Genomic DNA, 12,689 nt, shown 5'->3' on the forward strand with positions numbered 1-12,689 from the left:
TCGCGAATGGTGTCTTCATTGGAATCTGGGCTTCGAAAATATAATGATCTTTGCATAAACGCAATATCATCGTCGACTACCAGTCCGGTTTCGCTGGATATCGTTCCGGCTGGGCTAAGGCAGCCCTGTATCCTGAACCCATTCCCGGAACTTCAGTAACGCTTTAAAGCGATGGGACAGCCCGTTCTACAGGACTATAGTCAGTGAAACGCGCCGAGGCATCGAACGGCGTGGTAACATCATCATACCTTCTTATCCATATTCATCTCAGCCAGCGTCTCCCCATCGACCTCGAATATCGGTTCCCAGCCTAGCACGGTCAGCATGAAGCGCAATTGAACTGCGAGGGAATTCTAATGCCCGCCCATACCGAAAGCCGATATACCGCGTGCTGGAACTATGTAACCCTACGTCAAAATCAGTCCACGGTTCGACCAATAACCCTGTATGCCGAGCTGGCACATACCAAGAGCCTTCCTTGGAAGAGTACTGGTTCGGACCCTGGACCAGCGGAATACGCGAAGGTGCAAACAGCCTCTGCGGTCTTGTCGTCAAACGGTTCAATCATTTTCCATAGACCAGGGTTCCCAACGGCGTCGACAAAGGCCTTACTACTGGAAATAATCAGTAAGCGGCTCGGTCTGAACGCAAGAGATTTCGCAGAGGTCTGGGCTAGATACTAACACATAAGGGCCAGGCAACCCACCAAGGGCATGCATCTCGAGACCCGAGTCCTCAACCAGGACAGGTCCGCCAATCTATTAGGATTAGTGACATGATCAATCACGCAGAAAACTTTATACGATACCTCCTCAGCAGCGACACGGCATTTCGCAAGTGTAATTTCCTCCACAGTTCCCTGGATCTCTGCTAGATCAAGGCCAATTGGTTCGATTGTCGCGCTATCGCCGAGAATTGCTCGCACCTCGGAGATCTTGTGTTTGTTCCCGGTGACGAAGACTATTTTCGGCATTCTGTGACACTTGCGGCGTCTGGTGAAGGTAAATTTACTGACTGAAATTTGGTAAGTGCTTTCGTGTGTGAGCTTTTCCGGAAGCGTGTCAACGTATGATGGGCAACGGCATATCGACTGTGTTGACGAGTTCAAAGGCGGCTATCGGATTTATGCCAGTGGGTCAAGCAGGACTCTTAGACCCACAGCCCAATGGGAACTGAATCTTTGATTCGACGGTTCATACCACAGGGCGTCGCTCCTGTGCACCCAGTCCACATTCGGAAAGCCATCCGGCACCCCGGGTCAACCAGAGTCCAAGACTACAGTTGTTTTTACCCGAATTTGATATCCATATTCTCTGCACGAGATCTCTTTCCACAATCAATTTAACTGCAATGTGCAACAGCACCATAGTTATGGACGGAGTCACATCTACGCGGTCCCACTGTCGCCCCCACTGCCTTTCCAACCCCATTGGGGGCTATTTGTAGGTATAAAGATATACAGTCTCAAGAACCAAGATGCAATCTTTATCATGCTACAAGCTATACCGTCCTAGTTTACATCGCGGAAGTCTCCCTTAACTATCGCTCATTGATTTTCCTGGTTCGCGTCCAAAAACCATCAGACCCATCCAGCTTTCCATTACAAGTACCCTAACGACCAAATCCTAACATTGCCATGGAAAAACGGCGTATGGCCTTGCCGCAACTCGAATTCAGGTCCTTCCACTGTTCAGCCTCGCGGTGAGCCTGCCCAGTATGCCTGTAATTCACCACTATCGGAGTCGGGAACAGGAACCCAGCAAGGAGGAATCGGTGTATAATTCCTGGAGAGATGTGGGGCGGAGGCTGATGAGGCGGGCAAGTATAATCACTGGGAGGCCGCAGCTGGAACAGACCTTGTTAAGCTGCGGAGACATTTGGAGCGTACCCTGTTGCTAGTTCAGCGTGAGTGGCGCGAGATGGGGTTCAGGGCAGAGATGCGCGAGCATACCCGGGACAGAGGCATGACGGACATGGAAATAATACATCAGTATGCACTGGAGATACGGAAGGAAGAGATGAAAGAAGCCGACGGGCACACAGATGAGGCTCAGGAGACGCGGGAAGAGGAATGGTTCAGGCGAGCACTGGAGCGGTGAAAAAGAGACCTTGAGCTTGAGGAAGAAAAGCTAGGCCAGGAAAGACTGAGATTGAGTTTTATGGATATCATTTTGGGGCGTGAGAGAAGGAAAGGAAACGGTGATATTGAACCTCGTAGCCGGACTCCGGGCTGAATACGAGGCATAGATGACGCGCAAAGATTTGGCACCGGCATCCAGTTCCCAAAGCCCGCTGACTTGCGCATTATACTTGAGCATTACTATCATCTTGCTTCTCTGGGTTACGCCCGCACGACCATTTTCACGACGCTCGGGATCCTCTACCAACAGAGCGCAGCACTCATCTCGCCTACCACCTGTGTGTCACAGTTATACAGCATTCTCCGGTCTGAACAATGGTTCCGCGTCATTGCATGGCATCACGTGTATCCCATTGCTCGTGTTACTGAAACGACCAGGATCCCAAATAACTCATCCACATGCTTTGTCGGGGTTGTTGTATGGAGTACGCGTATCTCCCAGAGAAAGCATCCTCATTGGGCACCAAGGCCCAATGATATTGTCATCGCCAGTGGCATGAATGGCAAGGCAGACATTGTCGACAATGCCTTCCGGTTCGACAAGATCGCGAGTTTAGGCCTACACGGAGAACTGACGGTCATTTTGGAGAAACCAACTTTGGAGTGTCGATTAATCACAGCCATCGCGGTGCAGAGGCAGCTTGTCCGCCATCACAGTGTGAAGCCACAGTACTTCGGCAGCTTTATGCCACTGAGTCAAGACGAAGAAACTGATCGTCGTCTGCGCTTGCTGTACTGGGCTTACAGCGAGGGATTGATGCGGCAGCGCCCGCATGGTGAGACCTCGGAGATCCTTAGATATATGTATGTGGGGGTTAGAATACCATATGATATGGTAGGTGGTCGCAGGTCAAAGAGTCCTCATGAAAGGTGTGACGACAGCGACGCAGTGGTTTCACACGACAAGGCTATTTCGAGAAGGGCCATCGACTGTGAGACGGACAAGGTAACAAAGGTTGGTACGGATGAGACAAACGGGTCGAGGCAGCAGCAACGGAGTTCAGTACCTGCCGCTCTGCCTGGTGTTGCCCTCCTGCGGGCTCAGTACAAGAGATATTCCTTATTCGCAACGAACTGGCTCCGGAGGAAGGTACGACCGAGTGTTAAGATTGGGCATCGCCGGATTGAATGGCAATGCGTGTGTTTCCCACATCACCACCTGCAATATATGACTAGTGGCTAAAGCTATGTACACAGGATTGTGGCGTTGAGCTGTATGCTGATTTCGAGAGTGGAAATTCAGCCGCCGTTCATAATCTACAGCAAGCTTTACAAAGCCCTACCGGCTCGAACAGTACTACGGGGCCAGTAGGAGATACGACAGATACCGGCACGAGTGACGGGCAGACATCGCCCGGCACCTCCCTCACTAACACGACGACGCAGTCCGAATCGAATTCCTCGCCATCTATACTAGGGACATGTACACGAACGAAATTTCTGGCATTATGTGTAAACACGGGTGGCATATACAAGACGCTGGCGGAGATTGATAGTACGGCCATAACATCTGACGCAGCGATATTCCTGGAAATGAAGAAGAGCTATCTACACGCTCGCGGGATTTTATCACGATTGACCTTTCTAGTCAAACCGGTGACTATTGAATTTGTTCAGGTATTCTCAGTGAATTGTTATGCCGACCACGATGCTGATGAGTCCAAGTTCACCCTTTGGCACTTGCGCAATGGCTACATATCCATCTGCGACAGGCCCGACCGTATCCCGCCCAGCGACAGAATCGACTACGAGTATATACCAAAGCCGCTAGATCCGCCTCTCCCAATGCCACCGGAGACCTTCATCCATTATCTTGAACACGGTGAGGGCGATCTCAATCCAACCCGCAGCAATTGGATCAATCGTCTCCCCAAGCGCCTGGACGAGCGGGTTGTTGAGGGAGACGAAGGAACCTATGGATGGGGAATCCATATTATTGAGGGCCCTAACACAGTCGTCATCTTTTGGATTATCATTGTTACGGTCCTGGCAACCATTGTGGCGAGTAGTTTGTGGGCCGCATTGAACAACGACATGCAGGGCGGGACAGGACTTGGGACACTGATGGCTGCAGTGCCGCCAATTATATTGACGGCCTTTTTATTTCGCATGGGGGTTGCATAGAGTCGTACCGGGTGCCTGACATATAATCTTGGTTCGTCTGTGTAGTCTCGACACAATTAGGACGGTACTTCGCGCAGTTGACCGAAAATTAGACTATGGTGGGTGGATGTAAATAAAACGCGGTCGTTGGACGATTGTGTTGGCAATCAAAAATCTCACAGAGAAGCAGCCGCGCTTCTGATCAACGGGGCAACCTGCTTCCGGCTCTTCGCCAAATTGGTCTGCACCCAAGTTCGCATCCACAGCCCGTCGCTCTCGGCATTCAATGTATCCTTGATGTTTTTGGCGTGGTCTTCGCCATCAAGAGAATGCCATTTTTCCAAGCCAAGCTCCGCGCTAGAATCATTGGCGAAATGCTTCATAGCGTCAGTACCACGCTCATTCAGGCCACAAACGAAGAGTTCTCGAGAGAAGTTTCCTTCGTCTACAGAATTGAACGCGGTCATGACCGAGACAACATCCAGTTCATGTTCAGAAGAGAACTTCTTCAAGGAATCAAGGAACGATTGCGAGCCCTCTGCCTTACGGACTATCCAGGGCAAAGACTTGACCATGGAGCAAATACCGATGCGAATCGTCGGTTGGTCGGGATGCCTTTTAGGCAGTTCGTCCCACTCTTTGTAATCTCGACCGAGCATCTCTTCTACTGTAAGTAAGTCTAGACTGTTCTGTTTTGCTTCGTCTATCTGGTTGAAGAATTCATCGGAGCTCCAAGACGCATTGGTAGCAGTTGCCTTGGGAAGGAGGAAACCGCGTGCTGAAATGTCATGCTTGGTCACTTTCGGTTCGGCGGTGAGATTGATAGTGTCGATTAGAATTGGCGCAAGAGCAAGCTTGGCGATTTTCTCCTCATCAGGTACCCTATCAACCTTCTGCCAAAGACCCATCTTCTCCAGTTCAGAGACCACAAGCGACGTGCACGAGCCAGCGGGCGTGATAATCTGTGGTTGCGTACTAGCCATTGGTGCGAGAAATCTCTCATCCTCATGATGATCAATGCACCCCAAAACATGGAACTCCACTGGTAGGGTCGGAAGAGATCCTTTGCCTGGTCGAGTATTGGATGGCCGGATTGGAAGGGCATTCCAGTCTATCAGTATTGAATCGGCTGCGATTTTCTTGTTTCCACCCGCCTGGTCAATCTGTTTCGCAAAATCCGACACGGTCAGGAAGAGGTCCTTCAATGGGTCCTGATCGGCAACCGAGGCCTTCCCCGCATCCAGCTGAGAGAGCTCTAGCGCCTTGAGGAATTCCGGGCGCAATCTGCGCAGCTCTGGCCCGACAGGGACATTGTCGAGGTTTATCAATGGTATATGTGGGCGCGGATAGTCATGGGGAGCTCGGCCGTTGGCAAAGTAGGAGTAGACGATGGCAGAGATGATCGAGTCAAGGTCGGCGGAGGGGTTTCCGATGACGTATATGGGCGAATCGGCCCGCTTAAAAGACCCCGAAAGGAAGCGCTGATGGACCTGGAGGGATTGTCGGAGAAACTGAAGCATACCGTTCTCTGACGGAAGGATGTGCATCGCTAATCGTGTGCTGAAAACAAGATTGTTGGTTGTTGAGAAGTGAATGAAAGATTGTTGTTCTCAATGAATGAAAACAGTGAGAGAGACCCGGAGGCCGGAACAACGAGGAGCCGGGCGTATATAGCCCCTCCCTTCTTGATCTCTCTTCTCTCTACCTCACCAGAGATGAATATATTATTGAATCCTATGGTAAAAAGCATGTGGCTTCTAATCACTATTCCGTCCACGCAAACCCAGTTTAGTCGGATAGCGGATATATATATTTTAGCACCATCTCTCAAGTTCTGGGTAAAATGATGCCACGTGCTACCCATCGTATGCTGAAATTGTACGTTTCAAGCCCAGGAAGATTCTAATTGATCAAGGACGGACTGCTCGCTGGCATATTGTAACCAGGCCAAAACACATAATAGATACCTAGGTTCTTCGTACGTTTACCATAATGGTAGGATATGCGGACAGCACTCACATCTCCTGGAATCTTCCCTCATGCACAATTACTACTATGGTTACTGCCCGAGGACTGTGAACATTACTGTATTTTTCCTAGAGTTCCCTACTAGTGACCAGGTATCTAATCATAGGTCCAGTTTCTGCTGCGTATTATCAGGGCCACTTATCAAACCCGACGATGCACCCTGGACATGCAGTCTATAGGGAGCAACATCCTCCAAAGGAACGGGACTGCTCTGTCGCAGCGAGTGACCTCTCCTGTCCAAAGCCTCAGCAACAACCAGTGGCCCCTCATACCCCTTCCCAAGCAAAGTCTCAAACCTGGTTTCAAACCCCCGTTTTCGAAACTCTCCCAGCCGCTGCACAAACGACCCATCCGGCGAATGAAGATAGAACCTCCAGATCGCGGTCACAGTGTCGCCGTTCCAGGATACATAGATATTTACAGCCCCGCCCTGACCCATTAGAGCGAGAACAGCGGGCTCTTCGTTGGAGTAGCCCGTCCACTCGGCGCGGAACCCGCGATAGCTCTGGACGTTCTTATACGGTTCCGAGTCGAGATAAGCGTGGTAAAGAATCGTCCCGTTTTCTGCGAATTCAGTAACCGCACCTGCTTGGCCCCAATTCACAAAGACGTTGCTGTTCTGCAGTAGTTGCACGCTGCCCTGGGATTTCGCACCCAGCCCATCCGGAGCCGGGTACATATGCAACGCCCGCGCCGTCCCCCTCTCATGATCCAACTCAACAAACCGCGCGCGCGAGAACGGACTAATTTCATGCCCAGGTACACTATGCCGCGCATTATCAAAGAATGAAATATGCTCTATACTACCGTCCTCCGAGCGATAGCGGAACCGGGCATCATGCTGGTATGCGAAGTTGACATCCTCTGGAATGGTAAAATTGGAGCCGTGCGAGCCACCAAGTTGCCAGATGATTGAGCCGTCTGTGCCGTCTATTTTGAAGATCGCGGCGTAGTTGCGCGCGGATATTAGGTAGTTGCCCTCGGAGTCTTTGTCGACGCTGTTGATGTGGAAGTAGTTCCAGGCGTCGAATGATGAGCGGCCGCTGTAGGGACCGTCGGCTTCCAGGCGGAATTTGCTGTCTGTTATGTTGGGTTAGCGGGTGGTTCTAGTTTCGATATACTGAGATGATAATGCCTACATTTGGGGACGACGTGGTCCAGACTGTACCACTCGAAAAGGAGCTCGCCGGTCTGAAGATCAATTTCTAGATCTTATCAGCACAATACAGACGCCGTTTGGAAGAATGTGCATTTTACCTTGGAAGCCATTATTGACAATCCAATTTTGCTCATCAACGCCACCTCCATAGGCAGTCAAGTCGGCAGGAACAAACACAGGAGTCTCAATCAACACCGACGATCCATTCCCGACAATATGGAATTCATGGCAAGAGACCATACGGTGTGATGCTGTTCCAAATACCTCTTCTGTCTGGTAGTTGTCATTCAGGATAATGTGATCACCGTACATGCGCCCATGCTCAACGTCCAGTCTACCCTGAAAGGCACGTAAAACGGTATTTCCATCTATATCGGCAGGCCCAAAGTCTGCAACCCATCCACCAAAATACCCTACGCCAGACCAGACCAGGTCGCCATCGTTGCGGAGGATGTATGCGCCCGGGTGCTCTGGGCCAGCGCTACCTTCCTCAAAGCCTAAATATGGCGCAACAAAAATATACCCTGGTGCTACTGATTCAGCTGCGGGCACTGTTATATTGAGCTTTGGGGGCGAGAGATCCGGGCGCGAGAGATACTGCCAGTCTGCAACCACAGACTGCAGCAAGATTAAAAAGAGAAGTGGCTTTAGCATTGCGGAGTGAGAGAGAAGATCGATCTCTCTTTGCTTACGCATATTGCAGATAAGGTCTTTATAGTTGGCATTGAATTGGAGATATCGTTAGGGCTTGCGATGACACGATCTGCGCCGGAATCACGTCACGCCCCACCTGCATGGGCCCTATAGAACCACTGCGCAACCCTTGTGATGCCCCAGCTCCAGGCGATGCGACCTTCCCTCAGCTTTTATTCTGCTTCCGGTTTATTTTGTCGTCCGTTTTGGCTCCCGTCCATGTGCTTTTCGCTTCAATATTGGCCTCGTGGTTTCTGGGTAGCGTAATAGTGACACCGGCTCCAAGCACGAAGGTGTCTCGTACCAAACAGGTGTGTGATCCGTACCATTAATCTACATCTTCTCGGGCAATTATATTTCAGCACCTTTCTGTTATGACGTTATTTCTTACCCATGAATAAACCTGGTGTCCCGTGGAGAAACCCGGATGTTCGCACTTCTTGCGGCTGAGCCAGCATGGTTCCTATCGGGACACAGAAATCACGAAGCAAGCCTTGAGGCTTTTCAAAGGCGTTTTAGTTCTAGTCGCATGAGCTCAGTACTTGCACCACCTTCGTACAACGCTAGCTTGCCCTGGAGCAGTTGATAACGTTTCTTACGACCAGCCCAACCACTCAAGAAGCGTTTTCCGAGACGATCGGTTATGAGGTCGCGCTCTCGATTGGTGTGCAACCCCTCGGGCTGATCATACACGTCGTGAGACTGAGGTAATACTTGTTAAGAGAATGAGAACATCGAAATTTCTACTCGTTACGTGTGGGCATCCTAATACGCGACCAGCAGAGGAGCCATACTAACACACCACTAATTCACAAAGCGGCTGCAGATTGAACGGATGCAAACCCTGCCTGATGCCATACATACAAGACATGAACCATAACTCTAGCGCTGAATGAGATGTATCGGAAATAAAGTGAGAGCCGTATTGAAAGAGACATTTTGAGTAGAGTCCAGTATAATCATTAGGGAGAGGGTCTTTATTCTACAATTTCTCGCGCTGCCCTTGCCCTTGGCATGGGTAATATGGGCAACTCAACATGACTACCATGTTCTCATGTTTTGCCGGCGATGCATGGGAGATTGAGCTCTTCAATTACGGATGGTATGTACAGTTTGCGGTCTAAAAAATTGAAACCGAAGAGCTATCCAAGAAGAGCGATTCCATATTCTTGAACCAACTCTAGTGTTTGCAATACTATCCATCAGAGAAATAGTTTTCGTGAACTGGTATATCAAATTATACAGATTGATAAGCAACATCAGAAGCAAAGACCTACCTAGTGTGGTGATGCCAGAGCTTGGGTTGTTGTAAGATCCCCACCGATGATCTTGCAAGCCGCCCAATTATTGCTTTGGTGTAGATTAGTCCATGCCACATTCTGAGTGCTAAACTTGCCAAGGTGCCCTAGCGCTTAATCATGTCCTGATTAGCGCAGAACTAAGATATTCCTCGCACAATTATTGGCCAGTGGAAAGAGGAACTAGCTTAGGTGGAGCTCGCAGAAAGTTGCCTTTGATGAGAGGCAACTTTTCGCGATCGATGTGGTCATGAAACTTGCATGGGTAGCACGGTTAAACACCGTGAGGAAGATGGCAATGACTCCTCGGTGGTATCTTCTAGATTCCATATCCGATGTAATTATTCAGCAGCGTCGTTTTGGAGTCGCTGGCTCTTGTCAGCCATCGCTGATGGATGAGATATATAAGGGTTGAAGATGCCCGCAGTAAGCTTTTTTCATAGAGCAGCTCAAGCAAAGACACAGAAGAAAGTATCCAATTCCAAATCCTTTATTTACCCAACTGCAACCATGTCCGTCTACGTGGTAACCGGTGTTTCGAAAGGTATCGGCGTGAGTTTACTTGCCTTGTCCCATCGGCCCATCAACCATATCTGACCGAGTGCCGGGCAATATAGTTCGAATTCCTCAATCAACTCTCCAACAACCAAGAGAACACCGTCATAGGTCTAGTCCGAGACAAAGCCGGGACAGAGAAAAAAGTCGCCGCCGAGCTAGGCGGCCGGGCCAACGTCCACATCCTACAGGCAGACCTCGACAAGTATACCACGCTTAAGCAGGCTGCTGCCGACACAGCTGCTATTCTAGGACCAGAGCGCGGAGTGGATTATCTCGTTGCCAATGGGGCTTTCATACCTTACTTGGATGCTTATGGGCCTATTGGGGATCTGTATGTCTAGTCCAGTCCTTATCTTTACTGCCTGTTCTCAAGTACAGTGCTAACAGCACCCCCTCAACAGGAGCGACAAACCATACGAAGTCGAAACCGTCTCAGCAAACCTAATGCAAACCAACGTCGTCGGCAACATCCACCTCTTCAACCTGTTCCTCCGACTCGTGCAAAGGAGTCCCATCAAAAAGGTCATCGCAATAACCAGCGGTCTCGCAGACCTGGACCTAACCAACGAATTCGAACTTGAAAATGGCGCTCTATACTCCGCGTCAAAGGCTGCGCTCAATGTCATTGTCGGCAAGTTCAACGCGCAATATAAGAAGGACGGTGTTCTCTTCCTCAGTATCAGTCCCGGTGTCGTGGAGGTTGGGAAGTATGGTGATGGTATGTTTTACCTTTCTAATCCTTTGCTCGCATAATTGAATAAGAACATGTGCTAATGTGTTGATAGCTACACCCGAAGAACTCCAGGGCTTCGGCGGATTCGTCCAAAAGATCCTTGCGTACGCGCCGGATTTCAAAGGACCTATTACCCCCGAGGAATCGGTTCGGCATGTTCGCGCGACTTGGGAGAAGGCCAGTATTGAGGGAGGGTTTGGCGGCGCGTTTATCTCGCACCTTGGGAACAAGCAGTGGGTGTAGGATAGAGCCTACATCGTCCATTGAGTGGAGAGTTACAAGATGGGAGACGGAATTCAAAGACGAGCTATAGAAACATTACCATTACCAAATAATTTCTCGAGAAGAAGTTGCCAACTTCTATATAAGAGATGCAGTACTATACATATATGGCCGACGGCGACTAGATAAACTGAGCGAGTCCCATGATCGCCGCAACGGCAGCTACCAGCGACCCTGTCCCAGCAGCAACTTGCAAGTCCGCTGCATTGGTGTCGATAGGTTCATCAGCCGTCTCAGTCTGAGTCCCATTTCCAGTGGAGTTAGACCCAGCAGGAGTAGAGGTCGGGGCAGGGGTAGTCAAAGGCGAAACACTCGCAGACCCAACTGCAACAGCAGAAGTAGGAAGCGTCGGCTTTTCATCCCTCACGCCATCCGAAGTCGTCACAGTCGTAGTCTCAGTGGCCGTCTCGCTGCCTTCAACAGTTGTAGTCGTCGTTACAGTAGCCTCAACAGTCGACGGGCTCCAGCACGAAAGAATCGACTTTGAGGAGGTATAGATTTCGGTTCCCGTGTAGGCGGCGCATCCGGGGACGTCGTACTTGACGGGGGCTCGGCCGCCGCCGCAGTCAAGGGGATCGCAGACTTCGCCGGTCTCAGGGTCGAAATAGTGCGTGATGCGGTCTGCGCAGGTGGTGTAGCTGATGGGGCCGCTGCAGTCTGCTGCGGCTATTGTGGCGAGGAGAGGAGCGAGGAGGAAAGGAGTGGTTTTGAGAAGCTGCATTATGGCTGTATAACGAGTGGTAAAGTTTGGATAGATTAGGAATGCGGAAATGACTGAAAGAGTTCTCAAAGGATGGAATCTCGAGAATAAGAGCGAGAGAAGGGACTGCGATGATTTTTGCTAACAGTGAGGGTCCAGCGGCGTATTTAAACAAACTTGGACATCTACTCGAAGTCTAAATCCCAGCCCGACAGAAATAGTGGACATTAAAAAAGGCTAGATCAGAGATAGAAGCCAATGATTGACCAGGCCTTCAGGAACAGGAAATTAGGGTGTGATCAGGGTTGTATTTGTGGATATGGTACCAGCCGGAAAACCAGTTCCATTGGCGCAAAATGTGAAGGCTAAATTGGGGCTCTTTTAGCTTAGGCCTCCCCCTTGGATATTGACCAATTGGTGCCCGTACGGAGTAGTTTAGCACGAATTCTCATGTCCCCTTTAGTCCGGGACTCTGGGCTGGGATCGGGGCCATTTCCGAGATTTTGGGAGGGTCCAGATCTCCTGATCGGACCACCCACTGCCAGCCTCGCGGTTCTTCCCTATTCCATTTACCGTATCGGTGTGCCTTTCTTTCGTTCATGTCTACAGAGTAGGCTGAATCAATCGTACTTGAGACAATATCCTCGTCCATTCATAGGTGACATTCTTTTTTGTATTTGCCCGGCGTTTAGTGTTCGTCATGCCGTAGCCGCGACTCGTTTGCAATTCTTGATGCGCTAATTACGCCTATGGATCCGACACGGTCTAGCGAATGAAAAGCCTGAATCTTCCCAATACTGGATGTCATCTCATGCTGTGAATACACAAGCTGTCAAAGGCAGTGACTAAAGTACTAGGCTACACCCTATGGAAGTATTCAGGTGCTGCCTGTTGAAATACAAACTCTGTAGCATATTTCAGATTCATTGAATTCTATACTAATGACTATATGTACACCTCATCAGCACCCATGCTACTCGTCCTATTCGTACGAT

At 50.0% G+C, this 12,689-nt stretch overlaps 6 protein-coding genes across 6 annotated transcripts; 2 read left to right on the forward strand and 4 right to left on the reverse strand.

Moving 5' to 3' along the window:
• Positions 1-1,081, reverse strand: BDV14DRAFT_168334 (non-canonical purine NTP pyrophosphatase). Its single transcript, XM_073767830.1, has 6 exons — positions 809-1,081; positions 685-758; positions 467-611; positions 371-407; positions 249-310; positions 1-186 (listed from the first exon to the last, which is right to left on the reverse strand). Exons 1-6 carry the CDS (start codon positions 971-973, stop codon positions 115-117), a joined length of 555 nt encoding a protein of 184 aa, XP_073631101.1. The 5' UTR covers positions 974-1,081; the 3' UTR covers positions 1-114.
• A 1,555-nt stretch (positions 1,082-2,636) lies between these two features.
• BDV14DRAFT_197366 (uncharacterized protein) lies at positions 2,637-4,264 on the forward strand (the record flags this gene model as incomplete). The annotated part of the gene is made up of 3 exons (XM_073772660.1): positions 2,637-2,916; positions 2,980-3,278; positions 3,338-4,264. The coding sequence occupies 3 exons, from the start codon at positions 2,637-2,639 to the stop codon at positions 4,262-4,264; spliced, it is 1,506 nt and encodes a 501-aa protein (XP_073631102.1).
• A 77-nt stretch (positions 4,265-4,341) lies between these two features.
• Positions 4,342-5,830, reverse strand: BDV14DRAFT_8747 (putative exopolyphosphatase). Its single transcript, XM_073777759.1, has one exon. It carries the CDS (start codon positions 5,788-5,790, stop codon positions 4,420-4,422), a length of 1,371 nt encoding a protein of 456 aa, XP_073631103.1. The 5' UTR covers positions 5,791-5,830; the 3' UTR covers positions 4,342-4,419.
• Positions 5,831-6,338: 508 nt separating this feature from the next.
• Positions 6,339-8,084, reverse strand: BDV14DRAFT_206789 (arylsulfotransferase family protein; the record flags this gene model as incomplete). Its single annotated transcript, XM_073774989.1, has 3 exons — positions 6,339-7,351; positions 7,411-7,476; positions 7,529-8,084. The coding sequence occupies 3 exons, from the start codon at positions 8,082-8,084 to the stop codon at positions 6,372-6,374; spliced, it is 1,602 nt and encodes a 533-aa protein (XP_073631104.1). The 3' UTR covers positions 6,339-6,371.
• A 1,847-nt stretch (positions 8,085-9,931) lies between these two features.
• BDV14DRAFT_197369 (NAD(P)-binding protein) lies at positions 9,932-10,955 on the forward strand (the record flags this gene model as incomplete). Its single annotated transcript, XM_073772661.1, has 4 exons — positions 9,932-9,973; positions 10,039-10,310; positions 10,381-10,697; positions 10,765-10,955. The coding sequence occupies 4 exons, from the start codon at positions 9,932-9,934 to the stop codon at positions 10,953-10,955; spliced, it is 822 nt and encodes a 273-aa protein (XP_073631105.1).
• A 67-nt stretch (positions 10,956-11,022) lies between these two features.
• BDV14DRAFT_168341 (uncharacterized protein) lies at positions 11,023-11,823 on the reverse strand. Its single transcript, XM_073767831.1, has one exon. The coding sequence runs from the start codon at positions 11,713-11,715 to the stop codon at positions 11,116-11,118; it is 600 nt and encodes a 199-aa protein (XP_073631106.1). The 5' UTR covers positions 11,716-11,823; the 3' UTR covers positions 11,023-11,115.
• Positions 11,824-12,689: the final 866 nt, after the last annotated feature.

The sequence above is a fragment of the Aspergillus stella-maris genome (genome assembly GCF_047715825.1).
Source record: "Aspergillus stella-maris strain CBS 113639 unplaced genomic scaffold BDV14scaffold_10, whole genome shotgun sequence".
NCBI lineage: Eukaryota > Fungi > Ascomycota > Eurotiomycetes > Eurotiales > Aspergillaceae > Aspergillus > Aspergillus stella-maris.